General features: G+C 37.8%; 3 protein-coding genes across 3 annotated transcripts in view; 1 reads left to right on the top strand and 2 right to left on the bottom strand.

The window, feature by feature from the left end:
- Window positions 1–1,402: 1,402 nt before the first annotated feature.
- On the bottom strand, window positions 1,403–2,020 carry msgn1 (mesogenin 1). The gene has a single exon (XM_088909515.1). The coding sequence runs from the start codon at window positions 2,018–2,020 to the stop codon at window positions 1,529–1,531; it is 492 nt and encodes a 163-aa protein (XP_088765641.1). The 3' UTR covers window positions 1,403–1,528.
- A 4,377-nt stretch (window positions 2,021–6,397) lies between these two features.
- On the bottom strand, window positions 6,398–17,801 carry gen1 (GEN1 structure-specific endonuclease). Its single transcript, XM_088909517.1, has 14 exons — window positions 17,728–17,801; window positions 16,742–16,929; window positions 15,878–16,070; window positions 15,062–15,238; window positions 13,379–13,489; window positions 13,173–13,246; window positions 12,628–12,719; window positions 12,054–12,204; window positions 11,139–11,175; window positions 10,936–11,016; window positions 10,026–10,156; window positions 9,755–9,816; window positions 8,548–8,697; window positions 6,398–7,988 (listed from the first exon to the last, which is right to left on the bottom strand). Exons 2-14 carry the CDS (start codon window positions 16,900–16,902, stop codon window positions 6,472–6,474), a joined length of 2,937 nt encoding a protein of 978 aa, XP_088765643.1. The 5' UTR covers window positions 16,903–16,929; window positions 17,728–17,801; the 3' UTR covers window positions 6,398–6,471.
- Window positions 17,802–19,870: 2,069 nt separating this feature from the next.
- smc6 (structural maintenance of chromosomes 6) overlaps window positions 19,871–27,696 on the top strand; it is a 28,358-nt gene continuing 20,532 nt past the window's right edge. Inside the window, exons 1-5 of the mRNA XM_088930308.1 lie at window positions 19,871–19,920; window positions 23,850–23,995; window positions 24,555–24,672; window positions 26,796–26,901; window positions 27,244–27,380. Coding sequence (XP_088786434.1) covers window positions 23,861–23,995; window positions 24,555–24,672; window positions 26,796–26,901; window positions 27,244–27,380 — 496 coding nt within the window. The 5' untranslated portion in view covers window positions 19,871–19,920; window positions 23,850–23,860. The remainder of the gene's footprint in view (window positions 19,921–23,849; window positions 23,996–24,554; window positions 24,673–26,795; window positions 26,902–27,243; window positions 27,381–27,696) is intronic.

A 27,696-nucleotide genomic window follows, 5' to 3' on the forward strand; every position in this document is an offset into this window, starting at 1 on the left:
ACAAGGTGTTCTCTCAATTCTATGAATTGTACCATGTGTTGTTTATTATTATAAAAGAGGATTGAAGCCAGTGTGTTACACGCCACAAACCCAGGCTGTGCTTGTTACATTAGTTTGTGGCATATACTTGAGTAATGTATAGGGAGTTTCATCCCCTCACACGGAGTGTTTTTAATTGAAAACAAACATTAAATTATCACATGCATACATCCTATATTTGACACTACATTACAAGTATACTTAAATGTAGACCTACGCTGAAATTAAATATTGCCAAATTAAATATTGTTTTATGTACACAAATAATTAAATTATTCTGATTCCGAGCCCCCATCAGTTTTTTATTTGGTAGAGCGACGGCAAGGCTTCATCTTTAGGGTCGCAATATGGACTGTATCAGCAGCTTTCCGAATTCGTCTCTTGGTTTTTTTTTCCTTCGGCTGCAATTGAGCACTCAGCCGAGGGGCAAAATGAAGACAACACCATACCGGCTAGCACGCAGTTTAGTACGCAGTACTGTACGCATACAACACATTCGTAGCAATTGAGCACGTAGTGAGGATAACACTAGGATAAAACTCGAGCAAAACACACGTGACCACAGGGATCACACAAACTGCACACAGAAGGCGCCGGAATCTCATCCACAAACCGAACAGCAGGCGCTACCGAAACAGACGGCCGCTGCAGCAACAATAATTCCTAATGTAATGGCGTTCTCTATAATCTACGGTTAAAATATACCTTGAATGGGTGTAATTGTGTCCGCAATTAATATTAGGATCAGCGAAAACGCTGGTATACGTAATATATGTAATGTAATGTATTTGTGATGTTTTGAGGTAGATCAGATAAAACAATCTCGATGGTACTCGGACCCAGGAACTCCTTCCCAATCAAATTACATCCCTTCTGGCAAATTCTGAGAGATTTCTGCGGTGATTGTGAAAGATGTTTGACCTTTTGTCGTTTGCATTTTCTGTTGTCAAATGCAGAAAGGTCTTGGAATATATGATCTAAAGCAAATTAAAACCAATCGAAGCAACTATAATGACGTGCGAGCGCAGCACCAAACACCAGACCCCGGCTCCGCTTTGGATAAGCACAATCCATTCATAAAATACACATAACGTGTCCAACTGATGTAACTACACACCCGCAGTTGTGATTTTTTAAATTAAGAACTTCGCTAAAGTCTAAATAAAAATTTGTTTTATTTCATCGACATTAGTATAATAATAAAGCAAAATATACAAAAAAAATGTAACACAGGCGCAACCAATCGTGCAACCACAAACATACAAAGCAATACAGAATTAACCCTCAAGACACGAGAAGCAGCTAAATCAAGCAAATTAAATCTCATCATTGAAGAAAGGAAAACACGCTATTTTACAAAGAACTTCAGGAAAAAAAGTTCATCCCAAAACAGCAAGCATCTGTATTCATCATGATGTTTTGAATAGTATTTGCTTTTGTGCAGTCCGCCCTGTTAGTAAACTTTTCCATTGGATAACAGTTCCTTATTTCACTGAAGCTCTTGGGGTTTTCGCAGCAGGTCGGAAAGTTCGTTAATATATTGAATGGTGTATTTCAAGGTTTGAATTTTGGTGAGGGGCTGTCCCCTCTGGCTGTAATCCGGAGGTAAATAATCTCGCAGCTGGTGGAGGGCATCAGCCAGGCTCCTCATGCGCATTTTTTCTCTTTCGCTGGCCTTCATCCTTCGTTTGGTTGTCATTTTGGGTTTTGCAGGCTTCCTCCCTTGTGAGCTGGACGAGGCCGCGGAGCTGTGCAGAGGCAGGTGATACGGAAAAGTGGCAGCAGTCTGGTATCCCACAACACCGTGTGCCGTCTCTGGCGAAGAGCACATGGAGTCGAACGAAGATTCCGGGGACATACTGTGCGGAGACGGCCCTTGGCCGGTCTCTTCTGTCGTCCAGTTCCAGTCAACGAGTATCTTGGAGGTAAAGTGGTCCAGATCACTATCCAGATCAAGCGCATCTTCGGGCAGGTTCTCCATGCCGAGAGCGCACTTCTCTCTCTCCACACCCGTCAAGTCAAGGTTTTGTAGCGGTTCAAGGAAAAAAGATCGAGAAGGGCCGCCTTTATATCGGAGGGCGACATCTCCAGCAGTTCGTGTTCACAGCTGAGAGCCGAAGTTCAAAGAAAGGGAAAGTGCCAAAAACGCAACCTTTCTAACAGCTCTGGCGAAGACAGCTTACATTCATTATCACAAGTACGTGAAGTAGCCGTAAACAGCCAGGTAAAGTGTAGCAGCAAGAAAAATAATTAGATTGGCCATTGTGTGAACAGTGGTTTACATCGGTATTACTGCAATTATCAGAGTGGTGCGAGCAGGCTAATGAAGACGTAGAAAACCGCTAAGTTATACACCAGGAGTTTTTACATTATTAAAGAAGGCGGAATTCGCGTGTTATTGAACATAATATGCCTGCTCTAAATTTAGGGTTAAAAGCGTTTTAAATTTGTTTCACAAATAATACGAAACCATTTTTTTTATTTCTTAATATTTCTCTATTTGAAATGTTCCCAATTACACTGGGATATTACAGAAGCGTAACTCACTGTTAGGCAAGTTTCAGAGCTAGTAGTGAGATTGTTAGAACATTCGAGTTTACAAGTGATTTTGATTTCCTCTGCATGCAAATTAAACCACTCTGTCATAAAAATTGGGAAATCTGGGGGAGGCAAATTATGGCATAGCGTTATAGATTATTTTAATTTGGCATTCGCGGGATTCTTTTTAGAATAGAAGAAGAGTAAAATTCCATATTGGTACAATTTCATGAGTTAAATGCATATCATTTATAACAGGAGAAGACTGTAGCAAAGCACAAAGAATTAGCAAGAAACCAGACTCGCTTTCGCAATTGATGAAATACATGTTTTCCTTGTAAGATGTGAAATTAAAACATTGTAAAGAGAACCTAATCAATTTCTAATATTTGTATCTGCATTTTTTAGAAAGCCATGGACAGGGCGTAATATTTAAAGGAAGGTGTCAATGTTATAAATTAAACACACTAAGTGAAGCCCCCTGTTTAGTTTGGAAATCGTTTTAGAGTTAGAATACGAAGTACGCTATTTTTGTGTAGAGTGATCTGTAAATAACAGACGTGGCGCTCATCAAATACATTTGCAGAGCATCGTTAAATGGTCGTTGTGACTTTGAAGGCTAATAAATCATGTTTGTAACGCAGACAGGCGGTTTTACTTTTGAGGAATCTTAAATCAAAACGGCTCTCAAGTCGGCGGGGTACATAGCATCCAGTAATCATCACCAGGAAGTGAAATGTACTTCCACAACACTTTTGTCACGATTTTACAATTAGCCACGTAAATATATATATTTATAAATGTTATGGTTTTTAATTGTGGGAAATATGATTTAAATAAGATAACACAAATTATAGGCATTTAAAGAAAGTTAAGAAGCTGTACTGTACACTTTTAAAATGGTGCTATAAGTGACAAGTAGTTGTAAAGACACTGCAAACTTCCCAGAAGGTGAAAAGTGAACCAGGGAAAAGATCGGAATTAAACAAAATAAAAACGATAGAACATAATTAATAATGAAATGATAATTGTACAATTATATTACACATAATACCACATTACCATCAAATGATAAGATTTAGGATCTCAGTATTTTGCGCGTGGTTTGTAAAATTTATGAGTAAAATAAGTAAAAGACATTTAAAACTATGAGCTGTCGCTAACGTGCCAGAGCCCAGAATGTCAAGAGTATTCTGGAAACAAAAATCCGTCCAAGTCCAATCCTGGGGTCTCTACAATACGGTGGACGCAAGATGCTAAAGGTAAATGTGAAAATGTTTTTTTCCACTAACAAAAAGTGAAAACAATGTAAGAATATAAACTGAAAACAATGCTCTGGGGACGTTAATACAACTTTTACTGAGGCAAAATACTACATTTGAAAAACCTGTAACAACAACAACAACAGTACATTTAATTGATATTTCAGATTCCTAGTCACACGGTAGTCATTCTGGTGTGATTCAGTATTGCATATTATGTAAACAATTTATATGGTTTAGTAACTTGAGCTTTTAAAATCTGTATAAAGTCAGATATCGTGAAGTACTATATATATGAACGAATGTCTAACTGTGAGCCACGAAAATCCACAAGATCATTCATTGATCATATCAGCTGATTAGATTTGGTATCTTTTCTACTCGTCTTATTTTAAGAGCACTAGATGTCCATCCATCTATTCACTGCTCGGTCGTATCCATTTCTTCAGGGAAGAAATTTCTTCCTCACAAATGAAAGAACTCTTTCATGTCTGAGTAGGTGTGCTTTGCGTCACTCATAATAAAGGAACTCCGACAGACTGACTCTGGCCTGTTTTAACCTAAGCGCTACTGAAAGATCAACACGGTAATAGTGGAAATCCTTACACTTTGCTCCTGGGAAACAGCACCTTAACACGGTGGATACGATTATTAGGACGGTGCTGAATCTTTCATCTTTTACTCCTTAAAGTTTTAATGGGAATAATACCAGCTTTGAAGAAGCATCTCGCCTTTCAAGTAAATCTATTCCCCTGTTCTTAGTTGTAAAATGGTTACCGGTGCGGGGAGATGCCTTCTTTTCAAATAAAACCCGTTACGCAACGTATCTTTAAATCTGTGGAGATGTCGGAGACATTAAATTTAATCATTCTACGACAATTCTCCTACAGCTGTGATTTATTATTCCTGAGTTGCCACTTAAGCCAATTCATTATTCAATCGAATAAGCCTGCGCTCTGGCCCCCAACTTCTCTCCCTGTCTGTGTGTCTGTGCGTCTCATGGAGAGCAAGCTGGGGTATGCGAAAAGACAAATTCCTCATACAAGAAATTGTGTATGGCCAATAAAGTGATCTTATCTTATCTATCTTGATCAATTTAATTGATTGATTGGAATGTAATTACTCCCATTTAATGGTCCATGAGGTGCGTTTTGTGTATGCATAACCGAAGCGCGGCCGTATAGGGAAATTAAAAACCTGTCACAGCTGTATATTTTAAACGAATGTGAGTTGTACTTCACTGAGCTTTTGTTGCTTAAAAACAGTCACATTATCTTTTTACAATATGGCCTTTTCTTTATTTTTCGGTTCAACAAATAGAAATAAGTATTACAGCAATTTTATAAAAATATACTTTTTTGTTGTAAAAATACAATTGGCCAAACAATAATTTGTCAGACCTACAGTATGCTTGAGAAACAACTTGACAGACTTGAGGAATTGTGTTCTTAAAGGAAAGCAAGGGGAGTTAATGCTATATTTAAAAAGTACTCTCAAGTAAGGGAGACCTGTGTGTTTCTGCTGAGGTACTGTTCTGAAAATATGAAAGTTGAGAAGATGAGAAGAGGACGTTCTACCGATTTGCTCTTTTGGGTGGCAGATGTGGAATCTGTCCAAATTACAACAAGGTCTACTGAAGATTTTTAATACATTACACATTGATTGGTAGTTTTTAAAGTATCATAATTTATATAACCAAAATTGTTTTAAATGCATCTGCAATCAAAATCTTGTATCAGCTAAAAGTGATTGCATACTACTGTACATCTGCTATTTCCATTCATTAGCTTATTGCGCATGAAGTTTTGGGGATTTTTGAAATTAAGACTTTTTGCACATACTCATTTACTCACAGTTTCATCTCCTTTGCTCTTTAGTTTTGCAATTGTAATTACTATTAGCAAACGGATGTTTTAGGTGTCATAATTTAAGATGGGCTTTATGCAGTTTTGGAAGTATCTGTAATGTCTCAAGGAATTTAAAATGGTTTTATCAAGTGAACACACAATAACTAAATATTTTACAGGATACAAAAACAAAATATGAATGTATTTATTGGAAAAAATACCAAAAGTCCAATACAATTTCATACAGTGTGACTGCTGCAACAACAAAAACTAAATCATAACCTCTAATCTGTTTTTTAACTGCATTAGAAATGTTTTAGATTTACATTCATAGAAGTCTATAGGTTTACTGGCATAATATACTAGTTGTCACTCATAAAAGGTACATATAAAGTGTCACTATTCACATAAAAGTACATATACAATGTTACAACTCACATCATTTTAATTTAGTTTCAATCACCTACAACTTCAATCAATTTGACAACCAAAAAAGATTAAAATAATTTTTAGTGTTGACAGCTCTCTTAACGTTTAACACAATAAAGCTAGTTTTCTGATACTTAAAAGCAGCTACAGATATTTACACAAGTTTACAATGAATTACAATGAAATAATTTTAGAATAAAGACACTAGAACATAATTCTCTATGTAAAATTTGCAATAATTAAAAATTAATACAATTACACAAAAATCAGAAACACAGAATTAACGAACACAAAAAGTAGAAAATAACTACCAGGAAAGGGCATTAAAAATTCTGTTCATTTCATTTTAAAATACATTAGTTACTGAACTTGAGCTTCAGCCTTTCAGCTAGAGGCAGCGGGCTGTCTAATAAAATAACAGAATCATCTGCTACATTATCACATGTGTGAGAAAGAGCTTTAGGACTCTGAGAATTAAGGTCAAAAGTGCAACTCTGGTCCCCTATTATAATTTCTTCATTATCAACAATTATTTGTTTCTTCGCTTTCATTTCTGCATGATTATTTTTATTTTGCTCCACAGAAGCTGTCTGTGATACAAGATCTGCAGTATGGAAGTCTGCTCTCAGAGAAGCCGAATTGCCTTCTGTCTTGGCTGGATTTCGGATTTTATTACTGACGGATGTGTACTTCTGTCCAGGTTTAGAAAGAACCACTTTCTTATGGCCTTTGAGTATTTTATTCTCTAAATCGCTGTCCTCGCTAGATGAATACAGTACATGGCATTCACTCTTTTTAAAGACATTTTTCTTTCTGCCTTTGTGAACAGGCTGGTCGACTACATTGGTGCTACTTAGCCTCTGTACGCCACTGGAAGGTTTAGTTATGCTGCTCGTCTTAAGAAACTGTTTTTTTTCCAATGACTTATTAGACGTCTTTGCACATTGCTTAATTCTACTGACTGCCTTCTGATTTGTGAGAGGCATGTCTGCTTTTGGAAGAGAAGAGCTTGTATTCTGCTTACTAAAAGATTTCTGATGATAATTCAGCAATGTGTTTTCAGCACAAATCTGTTCTTTTGCTGCCTGCATAGTCTTTTTGATGGCATTCGTGGGTGATGTTATTGGTTTCTGGAACATAGTATTGTGCCCTGCGGGAATCAGGTATTTTGGCTGAGCTTTGTGCCTTACGTTGTCACCAGCTGCATGCTGAATATGCGAGTTATTGGACTGACTAAAGTTCTTCATAATAACACGCTCTCTTAAGGAAAGCTCTGAAACGGGCAGCTTTGTCCCTTGATTTGAAAATCTCTCGCAATGCAAAACTGTGGGTTTTATTACTTTATTACAGGAACTGAAATCACCAGATTCGCCAGTGCTCTCGCCATTGCAGTTAACACCTTTTTGAGGTGTAACATTATTTGGTTCAGATGCTGTGTTTTGCAGTTGTGGAGGTGGAGATGCACCAAAGGATGTTGCTGCCCAGTCAATGTCACTCAGATGCAGCACATCTATTACTGCAGACGCCGAATGGGAGGATGAGACTAGACTGGCCTTATCTGGCGAAACAGGAGACAGAGCACGACCCGCATCTTCAGTCTGTGGCTTCTCTGGACCATGCAAATTTGTGTGGTGCTCACACAACTCTTCCTGCTGGCCCGAAGTTGTGTGGGCAAGAATTTGGAGAACTTGACAATCCGGTGTTGCCTCACTGCCTTCGTGATCTATGGCAGCAACTGCAGGGATTCCAGCTGTGGCAATGGCTGCCACTTCTGCTCTTTCTTGAGAAGAACTATGGATGCTCATTTGGGCAAAGAGTCTTGAAACTTCATCAGTATCCCCTGACTTCTGCCCTTTTGGCTTTTTCTTTTTATCTGTAATGACCACAAAACACCGTCTGTAAGATCTGAATCTGAAGTGTAATTGTGCATTATTATTTACTTGGTGTAGTTAAAAAGTATCATTCTCATTTTGTTTTCTACTTTCTTTCCATGAGGTTTTTTGGTGAGTGTAATTTTAGGTTTTTACAGTACATGATAATATATGCCACATTTCAATTTATACTTTCACTGTACTCTGCCTGTGATATTTTCAGCAGAAAATATATCTTATCAAACTGAGCAGAGTTACAAATGTGTGTCCTTTGCTTAGCAACACCTCTGAGGTAAAAGGCTTAAGAGGAAGACAAATTTTGAAGAGCCATGATACAAAATCACTTTGAACTGCACAGCTGCAGCAGCAAAGGAGGAGACGTCTTATTTCTGGATGTTTCCTTAAGTGCTTTCATCACAAGAAAGAACATTTATAGCTGTTCTTATATTTTTAAATTAATAAACTGAACTGACAATGGAAGATGTTTATTGTAAAATATTAGCTGCATCCTCTTAGCTCTTATCTCTTACGAGCTAAAGAATATAACGTATACAAACTTACTTTTGTTCTTGTTTTCCTCAGCCTCAGCCCTTTCCTTCAAAAACATGTTGACAGTCTCTGGGTAGGCTGACTGGAACAGAGATACCTCCTCCACTGTTCTGACTGTGTCCAGAGATTCTACAGGATGATCTTCTGCATAAATAAAGTGCTCTAAAATGCAAACAGAACCATTTTTAGTTTAGTGGTCAAAATGTTTAGTGGTCAAAAATCGCAAAAGACAAAAAGAACTGTAGGTGAGTATTTGTATGCAAAATATATATGTTTAAAGTGCTCCAATGGAATTCTTAAACTGACAGGGAAAAAAAAAGGTTTGCCCGATTGCCTGAAAAGTTTTTACAGTACAAATTCAACTTGAGTTTGGTAACTGAGAAATAATTCATCCGAACAAAGAATAGACTACATGCTTGGGGGTTGTTTGTGTAAGACCTGAGACTGGAATAGAGGAAGTTCTCTTGACACCTTCAGGGACAGTGCCTAATTTGACACCTTTAATCGGTATTAAAATTTCAATTTACAACAGGAAAAAAAACAAGTTCCTAAAGAAACAGTGCAATCTATAACTGTGAAATTTGGATTCTTCATTACAGTCACTGTTTTTTCTTCCACTGCTTTTTATAATTTACATTTTAGGAAGAATAGAATAGATAGATTAGATTAAAAAATAGATTTTTATCAGATGCTGTCTAGTAGCTGTGCAGAATAATGTATCATCTTAAAATAATTAGATTTGGTATTTTGATAACACAACAGAGAGTTGACCAACAACTGAATCAGGAGATGGTCACTAGATTGACAGATGGTACTGGTACTGAGAAATGTGGAAAATGACATTGTGGGAGCACTATTAACTCCTATAATCAAGAGGGATCTCAAAAATAGCCAAATACAGTTTAGCATTAAACACATGCGAGTAAATAGGTTAGTTGGCACAATCTACCCATATAATCAAAATACATTTACTACAGTACTTTCCTGAAAATGTATATTATGGTAAAGTATGAGAGAAATGTATTGTAATCTAACGGAACAAGCAATTTACTAATCTAAAAGTAGAAAAACCTGACTTTGCTAAAACATTTTAATACTGCCCATATAGTAGTATTTATTATAACAACAATCAGAACAAATTACTTTCTAGTCAACATAATCTGTACATCAGTTTATATAAAACTCAATAAGAACCCCTTATAGAAAATAATTTTCTAACCTGGTTTCTTCCAGATAATCTCATAGCAAGCAACTCCATTTCTGACTCTTGACTTGAATATCCTGCATAAAATAAACATGATTTAAATTTGTATTATTACATTTTTTTACAAAAATAGTTCTCCATATAGAGTCTTACAGTTGCTGGCTACTGAAATGTTAATATGGCTTTACTGTATTTAACACTCTGAATGGAGTGTAATGTGAAAAGAAACTCCTTTTAGATAATCTAGTGGCAATACCATATTTAAAACTCTTAAACAGTACAATACCTTATTGGCTCTATCTGTGAAGCACTCTCTTTCCCACATTTTCTGTTCATCATCTCTGTATATGTCATCAACACAGCCACCTTCTCACTTGTATAGTGTTCAGGCCACTCCATTTTGTCCAAAGCAAATTTCTGAAACATATAAAGTGATATGACAGCTGTCCATGTACAGTAAGAAGTCTGACTCTGTACAAACTGATCTTTAATAGTAGTAGTACAGTAATACTCCCAATCAGGAATAATTTTTCATCGGGAAACTCAAATCATTTAAGCACTGAAGGGTACAAATTGTGAAAAGGAAAAACAAAATACATTTTCAACTAATCAGAAACAAAACCAGAGATGAATCACTATTTTAATCATGTTTACTATATGAATACTTGATCTTACACAAAGCTAGGATTTACTCAGTTTATGTTTGTTTTCATAGTGCCTGCAAAAATAGTCATTAAATCCATTATCTTAAATTTGAAATGGAAAATGAATACAGAAGTTGCACATGCGAGAACTGGCAGCATCTTCTTGTAAAGTAGACAATTCAGCAGAGCAGCTGTGTATGTTGAAGAGTGTGTTCTACATGCAGTTATCACTCCCCCGAGCGATGCTCAGTGCCGCGAACGGTACTGTGTGATAATCAGTGGATATAGCTGTGTAGTGCTGTTCAGCTCATGTCACAGACATGTCATGTCTCCAAGCTCACTACGCTACTGGAAGTGATTAAAAGAAAAATAACTAGTAAAATATCATAAATGTATTGCTGGCAGTTATGTAGTTAAAAAACACGATTCATAATACATTAAGTATTTTTAACACTATTACAGATGCAGTGTGCTAACATAAAAATGCACACCAATAATTAAATATTTAATTTTCCTTTGTACTATTTCTGCACAGTACAGAATCCAGCTTACCCGCATTGCAAAAAGATTTGGTTTTCTGTACTTGACGTTTTTAGTAAGTTTGTCCTTGGATATCAGAAATTCCTTGATTATCTGAAAGAAGAATAATCAGTGCTGAGAGGAAAATAGGAACTGAACATGACAATGAATTAAATACTTTAAAAATAAAATATGATCAGATCATCCTTGTCAATGTGACAAATGCTGATAATTACCTCTGAAAAAGGGAATCCTTCACATGCTAGGGCTTTTCTGTTAAGAAATAGGTAATATTTTGTAAAACAATTCACACACATTTCACAAAAAACACAACTTAGTTATTAGAATTGTAATAATTCAATATATTATAGAATAATATACATTTCTTTATAAAGAACATCTGTATCTTTAAGATGTCACTTTGTAACACACATTTAATAAATGTAATGTGCAGGGTGATACAGTTGGCTTCAGATTTCCCAAATATAAGCAATCTGTCCTCATTATAAATATTTATAAACATTAATTGTGCAATATAAGTAACCAAATTACTTATCTGAAATTATAGTTAAAACTGAACAAATTATGAAGTTCATTAAATAAAATCAAATAAAATAATGCATATGCATGTACAAATAACACTCAGTGTGACCCAAAAGTTAACATTGCTCGAGCCACAGATGACTTCAGTACACTTATTAAGTTACAAACACATTGCACACATTTTATAAATGAAATGTTTTAGCTTTACTACATAAGAGGAAATTCGTTGTGTCAAAAACAAGCTCATTTGAGCAAGAAGATTCAATGTATCAATAAGATAATATCAGAAAGGTTACAAAGTTCCTAGCTGATCAGCAAAAAAGAATTTATAACATACAAAGTATCTATTTGTCATGTCCTTGACATTTACATTAAACCTCAAGATTAGTCATCTTCTAAAAATGCAGACAATATATCAATGTACTACAGAAATATATATAGTGTATATATTTAGATTAGCCCGTGTTTATTTTAATGAAATCTGAACTGTGTATTTCAGTGTATGAAGCCTAAACTTCCTTAGTCTAAATTTTGTGCTACGGTATTTGAACCCGATGTCTCTCTGGAACACCTTAGACATGGAGATTAGAGTGAAGGTGAAAACTTACTTTTTGATGTTGAACTCTGCTGCACTAGCCTGCCTTCCTCGTTCTGTCTGATGCCAGTCACAGGGGCAGGAGTAGTCGTATCCCCGGGGCTCACAGAACCGTTTGCTGTCGCACAAGTTACATCCGTTCCTCTCGTGTGTCTTGGCGGATCCTGTGGAAGCACAAAAAAAATAGCCCCCCCCACCCCTCTTCTGAAAAATTGTAATGACGTTCATATACTGTACATTCATGTAAAAGGCAGTCAGAGGTGGGGATGGCACAGTGGCACAGCGCTGGGGCCCCGGGTTCAATTCCAGGCCTGGAGTTCCAGCCACGTGGAGTTTGTATGTTCATCCCGCAATTGTACAGGTTTTCTCCGGGTCCTCCTGTTTCTTTCCATAGTCCAAACACATGTTGGTAGGTTAATTGGCCGAGGTGTGAGTGTGTTTGTGTCTGTATTTGGGTCCAGCACTGAGATGGGCTGGTTTGCGTCATGCCTCATGCTTCCTGGGATAGGCTCCAGGCCACCATGAAGCCAGAATGGGATAAGCAGCAAACTCTGCACTACCCTCTGAAAAGGAGAACAATAACCCACCTGGGTGACAGCAGATTTGACAATGCGTTACTTTTTTAACAGCTCTTCTCTGAACGTCCAGATCCTGAGCCTGTTCCTTCCATTGGCTGAACCTAGAAATGAGTATTTCACATTTAGGAAATTCTCACTAGACAATTCAAGAGCCTAAATTTGAAAAGAATCGTCTAATGTTGCTTTGTTTTTTACAATATTTAGGTCGGCCATCTACACATTTTACACATTTTTTTCTTCTACACAGAGGAGAAAAAAACAAATTCCGTATTGTATTAGTTCATAGTTTTGATACTTAGCCATGTCCATCTAGCGATAGTGTAGCACATTCTGCTTCAAGGTGTAGAATTGGGGTAGATGGGTTAAAAAATGCTGTAATCCAAATTTACTCTGCTGTTCATGTCACATTGCAAGAGACAGATTATGAGATTGTTCAAATATTTTCACAAATTATTGGAAACTGGAAAAATAAGTAGTATTTAATGCCTAACCAAGTGCCTTTTATAAGGCCTTTAAACACTGCACAGAAATATGTTTAATACATCAATTCTTACTTCTGAAGGAGTGTTTCTCCCTTTAATGTCTCTATAAGTTTTAAAGTCATTTCTTTTCCAACTCCTGGTATTCCCTGGCAGAGAAAAAAAATAAAATGTCAATGTTGTCCATGTTAAGGTTGACATTGGTACAGTATACAAACATTTGATTCTGCATTTCTGTAACCGCCTGTAATTGAAAGAGATAATATACTCCTGATTCCTACCTTTGGAAGATAATCACAACCGAGCAGGATTGCTAAACCCACCAGGGTTTCCCGTTCCAGTCGCAGGACAGACTGAATCTTTTCCATTTTATAGCAGTCGAGTTGAGGATCCTGAAAAACAATGTAGTTGTGAAATGGAGAAAATGCCAGAGAAGAATAAGGCACCATAAATGTAAATAGCATGGAAACACCACAACGTTTATTAAAATACTTTTTGCAGTATAAAAATACTAATGTACTACTACATGTACTATAGTAGGTTATAATTACAAAAATAAAAAACAGAATACTTAATTAATTCTTAATAATTGGGTTTATCGCAAATAAATAAAATTGCAAAATATGATCTTTTGAATGTAGTTTAGGAGTGTTTTGAAATGGACTGGCAACTTCAAATATCCAAAGACAGCACAGCACCTTTGAATTATAATCAGGAACACAAAAGCACATTCAAAATGACAGGCCTTCAGTTTACATCTAAAGGACTCTTGATATTTACCAGTCCTTATGTTAACTAAGTTACATCTGGAATCTCCAGCCCAAGCTGATTAAATTAAGTAGCCTGTGATTGAGGAACTGATTAAATAAATTAAGAATAAGTAAGTTCCAAAGAACATAAAAAGCTCTACAAGGTAAATCTGCTACTTTAGAGTCCTTATGAGAAATCATTACTAACCAGGACAAACACAAGAACTCTGGTATAACATGTTAGTAAATGAATATAGTAGATTCATTCTCTACAAGCTGGAGCCTATTACTTTTATCATTAGTCTTACAAGATAAAAGAGAGCTAAAGTGATCAAGGCAAGAACATCACAAAATATTGTACAGCAGTCACAGCGACATCCTTCCTACTTTTAAATGGCAATGAACACCACATCCCACACTACTTCATAAGATGAGCTGCAAATCAGAAGAAAAGCTTAGCTTCCTCACACCGAGAGCTGTTAAAATACATGCCTTTACAGGAAATTTAAAGGACCCAATTGTTTATATCCCTGATTGAAATCCCATAATTCTAACCTCTGTTGTAGTAATGTGGTGGCATGTGGCAGAACACATCTTCACAGGTAACATGTGGGCAAACATCAGACTACAATCAGAAGATGCCTGATGGTTTTAAGGGACTGATACTGCTTTCCTCAATCCAATCCATACCGTGCAAATCCATCTTTTGTAACGTCTTTAGTACACAGATAAAAATAACAGAGTCAAAACCTGTTCCATGACCTTGTAGACATACAATGCAACGCCTGTTTCAAAACCTGAAAACAGTCATCAGAACTGTATCGTAAACGGAGGAGTCTGCTTAAATTTATAGGGAATATTTATAGGGTACAATAAAAAAAGCATACAAAGAGGGCTAAATTATTTTATGGATGTGTCACAATGTATAATTTTTATTTCACCAGTATTACTACTCCCTTTTATTTAAAGAGCAAATTACAAGTTGACCTAATGCAAAAGAAATTCTAGCTCCAGTTACACTGCAGAAAAACTCCCCTTTGATTGAAATTATTTGGATGGCAAATTACTAGCAATTAGATGTATCCACTAATACCATGTATCAGACAATCACTGCAATGATTTGAGCAAGGAAACATTCTGTCTTTTATGCTCGGTATATATGTTTGTAACGCATATACTGAACATAAGAAATGTAAGAGATAACTAATATTCTACCTTGGTGTTCATGTTAAAGTTTCTGTAAACCGTCTGAGCTCCGTAAAGGAAGGCATCGCCATCGTTTGTAATACATCCATCCACCTGGCCGTTGGCATCCAGGTAGGCACACAGAGCTTCAGCCTCTCCCGCTGCCGTGACCCAAGGAATGCCGAGACAGTCGAGCATCTGTGAGCACTAGACACAGCACATAACGGCAAAACATTTCAGAGCGCTCTGCAGGACAGCACAGTCCCCCTTACATCACATACAGTATTAAAAACAAAAACAGTCTGATCATCTAAATTCAACATTACAAACAATCCATGGGTATTAGAACTCAGGGAGTTAGATAAGATAAGAGATAAGATAAGATCCCTTTATTAGCCATATACAATTTCTTGCATTAGGAATTTGTCTTTTTTTCCGCATACCCCAGCTTGCTCTCCATGAGACACACAGACACACAGATAGGGAGAGAGCCTGGGGTCAGAGCGCAGGGTCAGCCATTGTACGGCGCCCCTGGAGCAGTTGGGGTTAAGGACCTTGCTCAGGGGCCCAACAGAGTAGGATTCCTCTGCCGGCCGCGGATCCTTAGCCACAGTGCCACCGCTCCACCCCTTACTTATTAAATATGCTTATTTGCAAAATGTATCAATTAAAAATTAAACCATAATAACAGTACTTCTATTTTTTTTCAGGAAGCATGCCGACAGATTAAAAGAAACAGTAAAGTCACAATTAACACAAAACACACAAACTGGTAGGGCTGCTTTTCCCACCAATACTGACACACATTCTCTAGACCAGAGCACGTGAAACCACACACATCCTGACCTCTTTAAGTACAGACTTGAAATGGGACCTTCCAGTTTTTCCTGGTTTAGATGCAGGCTTCTTTGAGGGTCCAAATCTCATCTCATTTCTCTTGTTCATAGTCTCAGCTTTCAGTTTTGGCGCCTCTCCTTCCACCACAAAAATCAGCTTTATTCCCATAAGCGTTAGAGACATAACTCGGAAAAATAAATTTCTGACCAGAAAAAAAAAGACATTTAAAGGTTATGCTGATATGTTCTCTCTTTTACAATCCAAGAAAAAAATAAACTACTTTTTTGTGGTAACGGGTGAAAAAATTTTGGTTTTATAGGTATTAGGATGAGAATCCAAATGAACACATCTCATTTCAAGTCTTCTTTTAATGGCAATTACATCTGCACTTTAATCAATGCAAAACATGTTTCTCTATAATGGTCACATAAACAGACTTGCACCTGTGATTGTGTCTCCTGAGATGCATAGAATTTGTCATCAGTGCTACATTAAACTATTACAAATGCATCTTTCATGTTTTTTTACAGTGAACTTGAAATTTAAGTTGTGATTAATTGTTATTTTTGCTTAAATGTATTATTCTCCACTTAATTATACTATTCATGCTGTACCTTGTATTGTATTATACTATACTTATTTTAATTGGTTGTTATAACCATTTGCATTATTATATCACTCTACTCCATTGTGTAATTCAGACCTATGAAATACACCTTAATTTTTAATACAAAGAAAACATTAAGAAAGGAAATAAAAGATTACATTGCTTGTATTTATCCACAATACATGTTTAGTTCATTACAAAAACTGCTCTGCTGGTTTTGATCTGAGAGGTATTAGTCATGAAGTCTTCATCCTGAGATAACTCACCTGAGATGAGGTTTAGTAACTTTCCCCATCATCTCTTTTACAAACTGAGCCTCACAAACCCACAGACTTAAATCCACAGCCAAGGTCTTCCCACTAAGACTGTAGAGGGGCACAGATTCTCTCACTGGCTCCAGGATCGGCCATAACTCATTAACGCCCATGCTTCAAATTTTACAGTTCCGGGGTGCCTAGAATTAGATCAAAAGGTATTCAAATGAAAACACATAGCCCATCTGGCTTATTTTGTTTTAGCTCAACAACTTTATTCAACCGTTTCTTGAAAGAAGTAATGGCATAAGCTTCGACAGTATGGATGGGTAACTTGTTCCAAGTTCCCACAATCCTTTACTAAAGACACGTCTCCCGTTACCAGTTTTAAATTCCCCTAGGTTTCCATTTCATGGTGTCCCGTGCTACATGTTTCACTGCTGATACCAACAAAGTCCAAAAGATGAACTAGTCAATGGCTTTGTGGATCTGAATGCTTGAATCAGGTCCTGCTGTCAGTAAAACCAATAGACATGTAGATCAATATTTTACACCCGATAAAATCACGTCACTTAGGGCCTAGTTCAATCTTCTTTAAAAGAATTGTAATGCATATGTATATATCAGGTTTTCATTTCCATAGGACACGAAGAGAAACATGGAGTCACTGTTCTCTTGGAAAGGTGAAAACAGAATAATGTACGTCAGATATAACATGCTTTCTCCCTCATCAACACCTGAATATCATTTTCTAACTCATGATGTAATTATTTAAAGGGGTAACGTTATTTTAAACGTTTTATTTTGTGCTCCATTGGTAACTAGACATGCGTACCGGCTATAGTGGATACAGTAGATGGATTTCAATCAGGGTCTCTAGTCACATATGTACATTTCTTTTTAAATTTTCACAAATTTCGTACACATTACTTAAAAATAAATGCTAAAACATCAGAGATGACAAACGCTTTCTTCATAATAAAATTGGCTTGATTTACCTCTAGAACAAACACCACTGAAAAGCGAATTTCAAATAAAGCGCTCCCAAGCTCTCATCCTTCCTGCCTGCCTGAGCGCTTCACAGGACTTCCGGTTCCGGGTGTGTATTTACAGTTTCATTTAAAGCCATATCAACAAAATGAATCTTTTTTTAATGATCTCTGTGATTTAAACAATTATGATGAAGAATGTGGGTTAGATTCATTTTGTATATGTGAACACTTGGAAATATAGCTGTATGTAGGTGGATATTCAACATTTAGGCATTTCAAGAGAGCAACAGACATCGCATTTCAGAGATCGCTTCCGGTTTAGTCAAGGATGTGGGATGATTTAGACCGAGGGCTGATCCATTGCATGTCCTAGTAAAACCTGAATTTACTGTCCAGGATGTATTGCTTGTACCTGAAAATACCTCACAGTATATGTTATTATTTTTGTTTGTTCTTTAAGATATGTTCGCTTTTGTTTTGTTTAGGATAAGCATGTGCAACCGTAATATCTAGAATATATACGCCAATTTTTCTTGAAAAAGTAATGAATTCCAAGGCTTAGTAAGACTTGATGGTAACAAGCTTTCTCACTACCACCTTGATCAGTACTACCTGGGACTTCGCTTACAGCCCTTCCTGTGGACTCTTTCTGATGTGACAACTCCCCAGAAGGAGTGGTGCAAGCCCTCGTGCTGTTTGTATAACAATTGCTTTCTTGAGAGAGGGGAATAATAAACTATAATAAACTTTATTTTATATAGTGCCTTTAAAGGTGGCTTCTCAAAGCGCTTTACAGGATGACAACAACAATAAATAAGACGAATACACAAGATAAAACACAATTATACTTTACAGGGGAGACCGTGGATGGTGGTACTAACTATAGTAGGAGCAGAGGGGTAAAGAATGGAACCAGTTAAGTAAAGGCTCTACTAAAGAAGAAGGTTTTGAGTCTGGAGTTTAGAGAAGGTGACTCTCTGATATCCTTGGGCAAAGAGTTCCAGAGCTTGGGGGCATAGCAAGAGAAGGCCCTGTCACCAATAAAATGTAGACGGGCTTGGGGGACAGTTAGGAGAGCAGAATTAGAAGAGCGAAGGTTGCGAGGTGGGGAGTAGGGCGATAATAGTTCAGACAGGTACTGAGGTGCCAAGCCATGCAGAGCCTTATAGGTCAGCATGAGGATTTTAAAGTCCACACGGAATTTAACCGGAAACCAGTGCAAGGACTCTAGGATAGGAGTAATGTGATCATTTCCACTAGACCTGGTCAGGATTCTGGCTGCTGAATTTTGGACATACTGCAGTTTGTTCAAAGTAGATTTCGATACCCCAGCAAGTAGAGCATTACAGTTGTCAATGCGAGAGAACACAAATGTGCTGATCAGCTTTTCAGCCACAGTTAGTGATAGCATAGGGCGTAGTTTAGCAATATTTCTGAGGTGAAAAAAAGATGTTTTGACAGTATGCTGCACATGTGGGTCGAATGTTAAGCCAGAATCGAATATAACCCCAAGGTTTTTCAATTTAGATTGAAGCTCAAGTACAGAACCATCTACAGATAGGGTTACAGGACTGGCTTTACGAAGTTGATGGGGGGTGCCAATAAGCATGACTTCAGTCTTGTCGCAGTTAAGATGAAGGAATGTGACAGATAAGCTGTGGATGCCTGTGATTGATCAGATTTAAGCCCCATTGAACATTTGTGGGATGAGGTTTGGCATCTAGGCCTCGGAGAAAAGTGAGCAGAAACATGATTCTCTATGTTCTATGGCAAGAATGGGACAAAATCCCACAAGACAGCAACCGCAACATCATCACATGTTTAGCAATGGAATAAATTAGTATGGACTTTATCTTACCTTTACCCGGGTCTTTGTGTGGCGTGAAAAGAAAGCAACTATATTAGTTGCTTGCGTCAAAAAAAGGTATTAACTGTGTTCAATATAGGTTTTGTAAAATGTTTTGACACGACTATCATTTGTGCTGTTTTTGTTATCTTACAAGGGCTTTTGAAGTCGTTATGACACCATGAAAAGACGCCGATAAACTTAGTGACATATAGTAGTCCTCACTTATTATGCGAAGTACGGTACTTGCGAGCCCATCACCTCCCAGGTTCTTGGATTCTGCGCATTTTGAATTCCTGTAGTCGGAAAGAGCGCGGTATGTGACACCCATCCAGGGAGGTATACAAAGTCTGGTAAAGTATTGCTATCTCAAGAAATATTGTGTATTTTTCTGTAATAATTGCGACCGGGCGAGATAACATTCATTTCTCAGATAGAAGATATCAGTGACACTTATGCTCAGTGAATGCATACGGCGAATGAATGCAACTGCAATAGTAGTACTTTGGGGGGGAAACAATTTCTGGTTGATGGTTGATGTATCGCTATTTCGTTAAACTGATTTTTGAGCAACTGTCGCGTTTCGTACAACGGATGTTTTAACGACGTGATGGTCTTAAATCGAGTGTTTTACGTAAACTATGTTATAAGGTGCTTTAACGACCCTCCAGTGTTGTGTCAACTTTTCAATACAAAAAAAATTGCCGGGTGATCCCTTTGCCACTTTGCTTTTCGGGGCTCCCTTCATCGCGTTGGCGAGTTTTTCCGCTTTGCGGGCCTGGGAAACTTGACTGTACCAGCATCGACGCAAAAACTGTCCCAGTACAGCACTGCTGCCTGTGCCTGCAATCGCAGCATCTCGACGAGTGTCTCCCCGGTAACCAGCACGAGCATCAGAATCCACCCGGGACCCCACTCCCACTCCCCGTGTCGACTGCGGGCGGCGTGTGCAGTCGGTGCCAGCGCAGTTTCGGTTTCTGTTTGCTCCAGAGCAGCGGAGTGCAGTCTCAGTTCCTGGAGGAGGAACGGACGGAAACGTGCCTGTGTGTTGACGTCCAAGTCTTGATCCCTGGTTATAGCTAGATGCATTGCATGTTTTTTTGTTGTTGTTTTGTTTGGTGGTTGGGCTGGGGGGTATTGCATTTTTTTTTTTTAACCAGTGAGCCTTTTGATCGCGCCGTGACGCGTTTTTCTCTCAGTCTGCCCTTTCATTACGCCGAGAGGAGGTAAACATACTGTAGTTGCTTCATGTGAACATCACCCCCTCCTGAAGAGTCATGCGACTTCGTGGCTGGGGCTTTCGTTATTGCGGCCTGGCTTCTGCTGGATGCAGTAGTCATTCAAGTCTCTTTGATGCTGGCATAATGCAGTAGAAGTCATTCACTAAAATGTTGTTTAAAGATGTCAAAGAGCATTTTAGGGTTCTTGATGGGTTTGCGGTGGTATTGCTGCATAATTTAACCTTAACTATATCCTGAGCTTTTCTCATTAATCTAGTCGGCACTTCTTGTGACTGTTTATGCATGGGAAACCTACCGTACTTTTCTCCAGGTGCAAGTATATGATTTCCTCTCATTCATGGGTTGAGTACATGCTAGAACTATCCCACCTGAAGAGCAGGAGTCCAGGGTATCTCACTACATTACCAAGTGATCAGCCGATAGTTGATGCTCTTCTCCTCATGCTTTGTGCAGTTGAGCTATGCATTTTTTGTGCTCACTTTCATTTTTTAACCCGGCAATCGTGGAACGACTCATTTGGTGGTTTCATTGTGCGATGTGGTTATGCAGATCTGGGCAAGTCTGATTTAATACCTGAAAAAATGATTGTGCATTTTGTGTGTGGGGCAGAATTACAGTGAACCTAGACCACCTGTTATGAAGCATTTCAGTCAATACGTCAAATAATTATTGATAACTCCCAACTTGTAAGTGTTTTCTCTAGAATATACCCGAGTGGTAGGTATAATTAGAGGCACATGGATTCTTTGTTCTCTGACACAGCTTTGGTGAGAGGAGTAATAATCCAGGCACACTTGTTTAAACAAATATTTATTACAACGGCAAGACACAAACTACACAAATATACAACACACAAGTTACTCTACGTACAGTATTTACAAACAATGCCTTTCAGAGTCCTAACATTTTGGTCACCTAGAAAACCCCGGACTGTTACTAAGCATTAAACTCATAATGTCTACAGAGACCACATAAGAGATCATCGCAGGTCGCACTGTATTTAGTTAGAAAGCAGCTTAAGTCTCTCTCTCTGCACCCTGGATGCCACAGAATAAATTGGAGCCTATATCCCTATCCACAAAACTGCACCCTAAGCAGGAAAGATGTTTCTAACTGAGGTATCTGTTACCTAGGAAACCCAAAAACACCCTAAAAACACGGAATAGTACTCTCTCTAGCAGGGTTCCAATACATAGCTCCAGTCAGGTTTGGTTTGGATGATCATGAAGTAGGGGCTCTCGCCTGGCACACTGACACAAGCTTCAAGTCCCAACTCCTCCCGACTCTTCTCTCCCCTCTCCTTGTTCACTGCTTCTTGTTTCTTCTTTTCTTCTGTGGTCTTAATGTGATCTTATAATGTATGTTGCTGTATTGTTCCTTGCCAATCATTAATCCACAACTTACCTAGGTATACTATGGTAAACTTTACAATTGTTTCTGCTCAAGGGATCCCCCAGACCTCAGCAAACATCCTGCTTTGAAGTTAGAAGTGTTTACTCTTCCAAGTGTCACCTAAAGCTGTAACGCCCCCCCCTGTGCTCAAAATCTAAAAAACTCCCCCACTCTAAATCAGTTTAGTATTACACTGAGCTTCCTGTTCTTTTAACTGAGCCTTCATCACATCTCTGTCTGTGACATTAGATATTTAATCAATCTATTACAATTGAACATGGTAAAAATGAAAATAAAAAAAAATCCTAAGGCAGAACCATTTTACATTAATATCATTGTTTGATCCTAGTCATATCTCTTAGGACCTCCGATTCAAATTCTACACAATCTGCATTAAATGTATTGAGCCCAGGTACTCACCTTTATATAGAAAGTACAGCAGATGTCTGAGTAAAAACTGTCTATCCTTGCAAAAAAATAGGAACACTTTTAAATTTGACCTGTAGTTTCCTTTTGAGTTTCCAAATGTCAGTCTCCAAATTTATGTTGGAAGCTGAGCTTCAGAATTTGAACTTTTGGATCACTTTCATTCTTCTCCTTCATTTTGCTGTCTGAAAACAATCTATGATCCTATTATTTTTCAAATGCCAAACTCCTTTGTAACTCTAGACTAAGATCTGAATGCTTCTGAGATGGTGAACACTGTATTTGCACAGCTTAGTATGAGTAAAATGTTAACTTGCTTTATTCTCAATTACACCTGACAGTGCACATCCAGTACACAAAGAAACCTGAGTTCTGTAATTATGGAAATACTGTATTAAACAAACTGAGGGTTTCACGCAAGATCTTATGTGATTCAGCTATGTCACCCTGAAACTCACAGCTGGCAGCCCACTGAGGCTCAGCAGGTGTGAGCCTGGTCAGTACCTGGATGGGAGACCTCCTGTATTGAGATGGAGACACTATACTGTCCTTCAAATGAGATGTAAACCGAGGTTCAAACTCTCCATGGTTATGGTCTACATGTTTCTTGAAAAAAGTAAGGGTGTTACGCCAGTGTCTTGGCTGCCTTTCCCCCTGGACTTTACCAGTCATGACCTCCTAGTAATCCCCATCTATGAACTGGCTTCATCACTCTGTTCTCCGCAATAATAGCTGGTGTGTGGGGAGCATACTGGTGCACTATGGCTGCCGTCACATCATCCAGGTGGATGCTGCACATTGGTGGTGGTGGAGTTGAGTCCCCATTACCTGTAAAACACTTAGAGTGGAGTATCCAGAAAAACGCTATATAAATGTCAGAAATTCTTCTTGTTTACTCTGGTAAATGCAGTATTTCTATAATTTCAGAACTCGGGTTTCTTTGTGTGCTGGATGGGTACTGTCAGGTGTAGTTGAGAATAAATCTTGTTCACTCAGGTTCTCAATCTCTGCCAAGTAGGAACACAGGAGCTGAAAAACCATCGCCACATTTGGGGTGAACATCACAGGATCTTGTTATTCGCATTTGTGGCGGTTTTGTGAAACGTTTCATACACACTGAGGTGTTTATTTTATGATCTCAGGGCCCCATGTCCTTATAGAGTAGTGTAACCGTGTATGTTTGTTAGTGTAGTTGCGTATCAACGCAGTTTTGTGTTTCACAGAGAGAGAAGAAATGTCCAAGCGAAAACAAAATGCCCCAAGCGAGAATGCGCACAAGAGGGCACGGACAGCCCCAGAGGAAGACTCGGATGAGGACTCCGACTCCTCCAGACACGTTTTCTCTGCCACTGCCAACAGCGCACACTTGGTATGGATTATTTACCTACAGTCATCCTAACAATTCCACGGCACATTTCAGTCATTCTCAGCACGTTTCATTTTTTTCACATGCTTTGATCCCGTTTGTAAGATTCATAAGCTGTGAGAATTAATTCCCATCTTTATTTTTAATCATTTCATATTTGCTGATTCACCTGGGGAAAATGTGTAAAATATTGGGCATCTGGTGTGAAGGTCATTATGGGAGGTACACATGGAGTTTGGAAAACGTGGATCCTGTCATTGCAATGTAATTATTTGGTCTTGTAGATCTTGTATTTCAGAGTTCCCAGGTAGGTTTCTTTTGGACAGTTTCTTTTTTCAGTCCTAAACAACAGGGGCAGTATTTCAGAAATATTCTGCATGTGCTGTAGTTTAGCATTTTTAATAGTATTTAAAGTCTTCTACTTCACAATGCTCAAGAAATTAATTTTACATTTTGCTCATGAACGTTTTCTCTAACTTGTACTGCAAGGCATTTAAGATGAAATTAGGGAAAGTTATCAAAAGCCATCTGCCTTTTGGATTTCATTGTTTTTTTCCTTTAGACTTCTGGAGAAGTGGGGATCATTGAAAGCATCTCTTTGAAAAACTTCATGTGCCATGCCTTGCTAGGACCCTTTACTTTTGGACCAAATGTTAACTTTGTCGTTGGAAATAATGGAAGTAAGTCCACTTATTCCTATTCCTGACTGAAATGTGTGTTGACTTATTTTCCAGAATTATTCAATAATGCGTCTTTATGTGATGATTATACGTTTGTGATTTGTCAGTATATATAATGATAATTTTTGCTAACATTCTTTCACATGACATGACCTTTAACATGAGTTTTATGTGCAGTCATTTCATGTTAAATGATTCATTATTGCTTTCAGCTATGTTTAAAATGAGCATTGTTTATAAGTAAAGAGAATGTAAACAATGGATGTCCACATACAGTGTTGTGAAAAGGTTAACCATAAAATGTTTAACATATTTAGATATATACGGCCTCCACCTATCCCTCAGCAAGTCCTAATAGCAGATAAAACTAACCCCATGTGACAAATAACATACAAAAGTCTACTTTGTCATTATTAAAAAAGAATCAGCCAGCATTTAATATCTCTGTGTGAAAAAGTAAGTGCACTCTTAGTTCTGCCATTTCAGATAGGAGTATGTAGAGTCAGGTGCACCAAAATGTGCAAATGATTAGTTGATCATGAGGATGAGATTCTACCTGTATATAAAATTAGAAACTTGATTAAACTTTAAGTTTGGCCTAAAGCCTTCAGGTTTGTGGTAACACATTATGCCCAGATCAAAATAAATCTGTAACTGCCTTGTTGCTGCTTATCAGTCTGGGGAAAGTTACAAAGCCATTTCAAAACAATATGAATTTCACAGTAAGAAAGATAATCTACAAATGGAGAAAATTCAAAACCACTGTCAGTCTACTCAGGAGTGGCCATCCTACCTAATTCTCACCATGATGCTCCTAGTCTCAAAGAACCTTTAGGTGACATCCAGCGATCTGCAGGCTTCTCTCATGCTACGGAAAATGTCAGAGTTTGTGAGTCCATCATCAGGAAACGAATGAAAAGAGAAGCTTGTAAGGATAGCAAGGAATAAACCCCTGCTCTCCAAGGAGAGCACTGCTTCATGGCTTAAGTTTGCAAAATGTCACCAATGAAAAAGAAGACTTCTAGAACAATATGCTTTGGACAGATGAGTTAAAAGTGGAGTTGTTTGGCCATAATGCAAAACTTCATGTTTGGCGAAAGCCAAACACTGCCTTTGACCAGAAGAACCTCATACCATCCATCAAGCACGGTGGTGGGAAGGGGATGGTTTGGGCCTATTTTGATGCCTCAGGACCTGGACATCTTGCTATTATTGAGTCTAATATGAATTCCCCACTATATCAGAGTATCTAGAGGGAAATGTGAAACCATCGGTCTGATAGCTAAAGCTGAACTGAAAGTGGATCATGCAACAGGACAATAATCCAAAACACACAAGCAACGCTGTGATAGAATGGCTAAAAAAAAAGAAATACAGGATTTTGGAACAGCCATGTCAAAGTCCTAAACCCTTAGAGATGGTGGCACTCAGAGAGACGTACGTGCAAGAAAGCCCTCAAACATCACAGAGGTGAAGCAGTTCTGTAAGGAAGAGTGGGCCAGAATTCCTGCCAGGCAGTGTGAGAGACTGATAAGCTTTTACAGGAAAAGTGTAATTCAAGTTATTGCTTCTAAAAGGGGTGCCACAAGTTACTGAAACAAGGTGTTTACTTACTATTTCATACAGAGGTATTGAATGCTGGCTCATTTTTAAAATAAACGAAGGAGTTGAATACATGTGTGTGTTAAATGAGGCTAATTTTGTCACTTGAAGAACGCACCACAGTCAAAACATTGTGTTTCTTTTCTTCTCTTTTCAGCATGGAATAAATCTTTACTTGTTCCTTTGTAATTCTATCTACTGTTGGGACATTGTGAGGACTTGGTGAAAACCAAATGTTTAAATGCATTAAGCCATAATCTTTAGGGAGTGTGCTTATTTTTTCAAGACACTGTATCTGAACTAAAAAAAAATATTTGTTGAAATCTTACTTGCTCAGAACCAAAACATTAATATAGTACACTTTGTAAACAAATATGTTGGAAATGTAAATCATTTTTTCCTTTTTATTATCCATTTGTATGAGTCTTGTCATGTGTTGAATGTCAGCTTTTGATGTACTGCTGTGTGTTTTGTTGGGTAATCATATATAGCAAAATAATTTCTTCTTTTTTGGATATCAGGTGGTAAGAGTGCTGTTCTCACAGCACTGATTGTTGGCCTTGGTGGTAAGGCAGTGGCTACAAACAGGGGATCATCTTTGAAAGGATTTGTGAAAGATGGAGAAAGGTAAGAGCTGGGGCAATGTGTAATAAGGCTGAAATACATGCAATACTGTCAACAAATTCTTGTTGTAACACAAACTGAAATATTTAACTATATATTATATATGATATAGTTAACAAATAGCAGCAGTAGCAGCTTCTGTTAATGAGGCAGTCACTTTTTAAATTAATAAGGGTGGGTCTCTTTACATTTTATCCACCATTTATGTCAGCAATGTCAGTACTGCTTCCATTTTGAATCTAGATCAGCATACAGTATAAGCTGCAGTACATATTCAGAATTATAGGGCAAAGGTGATCTTATTTAGATATGTAATCAGAGCTCTTTATGTTTTTGCATGTATAGTTCTGCAGATGTCTCAATAACTTTACGCAACAGAGGACCAGATGCTTACAAGCCTGTGGTATATGGGGAGTCCATCATTGTTGAACAAAGGATTTCGAGTGATGGTGTCAGATCTTACAAATTAAAAAACAAAATGGGTAATTTCTTATTCTTTGTTTTAAATAAACATGTTTTTATTCCCTACTGTATTAGTCATTCAGTTTTACAACACATAGGTCAACTGTCCACTCTCTCAAAGAGTTAGTAACAGCAAGGCTACTTTTTTTAACTCAAAATGCTGATCAGACATTTTCTTGACACAGGTGTGTAGTGAGAGAGAGGGTAATTCCTGCCTCACACCATTCAGTGCTGTAGGATAAGCAATTTTAATGCTTCCTCATTGGGCTTCAGATGTTTTTGTATTCCTTGATCATTAAGCATTGAGCTCCAAAATTCAATATAGCAGCAAATGAC

This window comes from Atractosteus spatula, chromosome 2 (genome assembly GCF_055471065.1).
Source record: "Atractosteus spatula isolate fAtrSpa1 chromosome 2, fAtrSpa1.hap1, whole genome shotgun sequence".
NCBI classification, from domain to species: Eukaryota; Metazoa; Chordata; class Actinopteri; order Semionotiformes; family Lepisosteidae; genus Atractosteus; species Atractosteus spatula.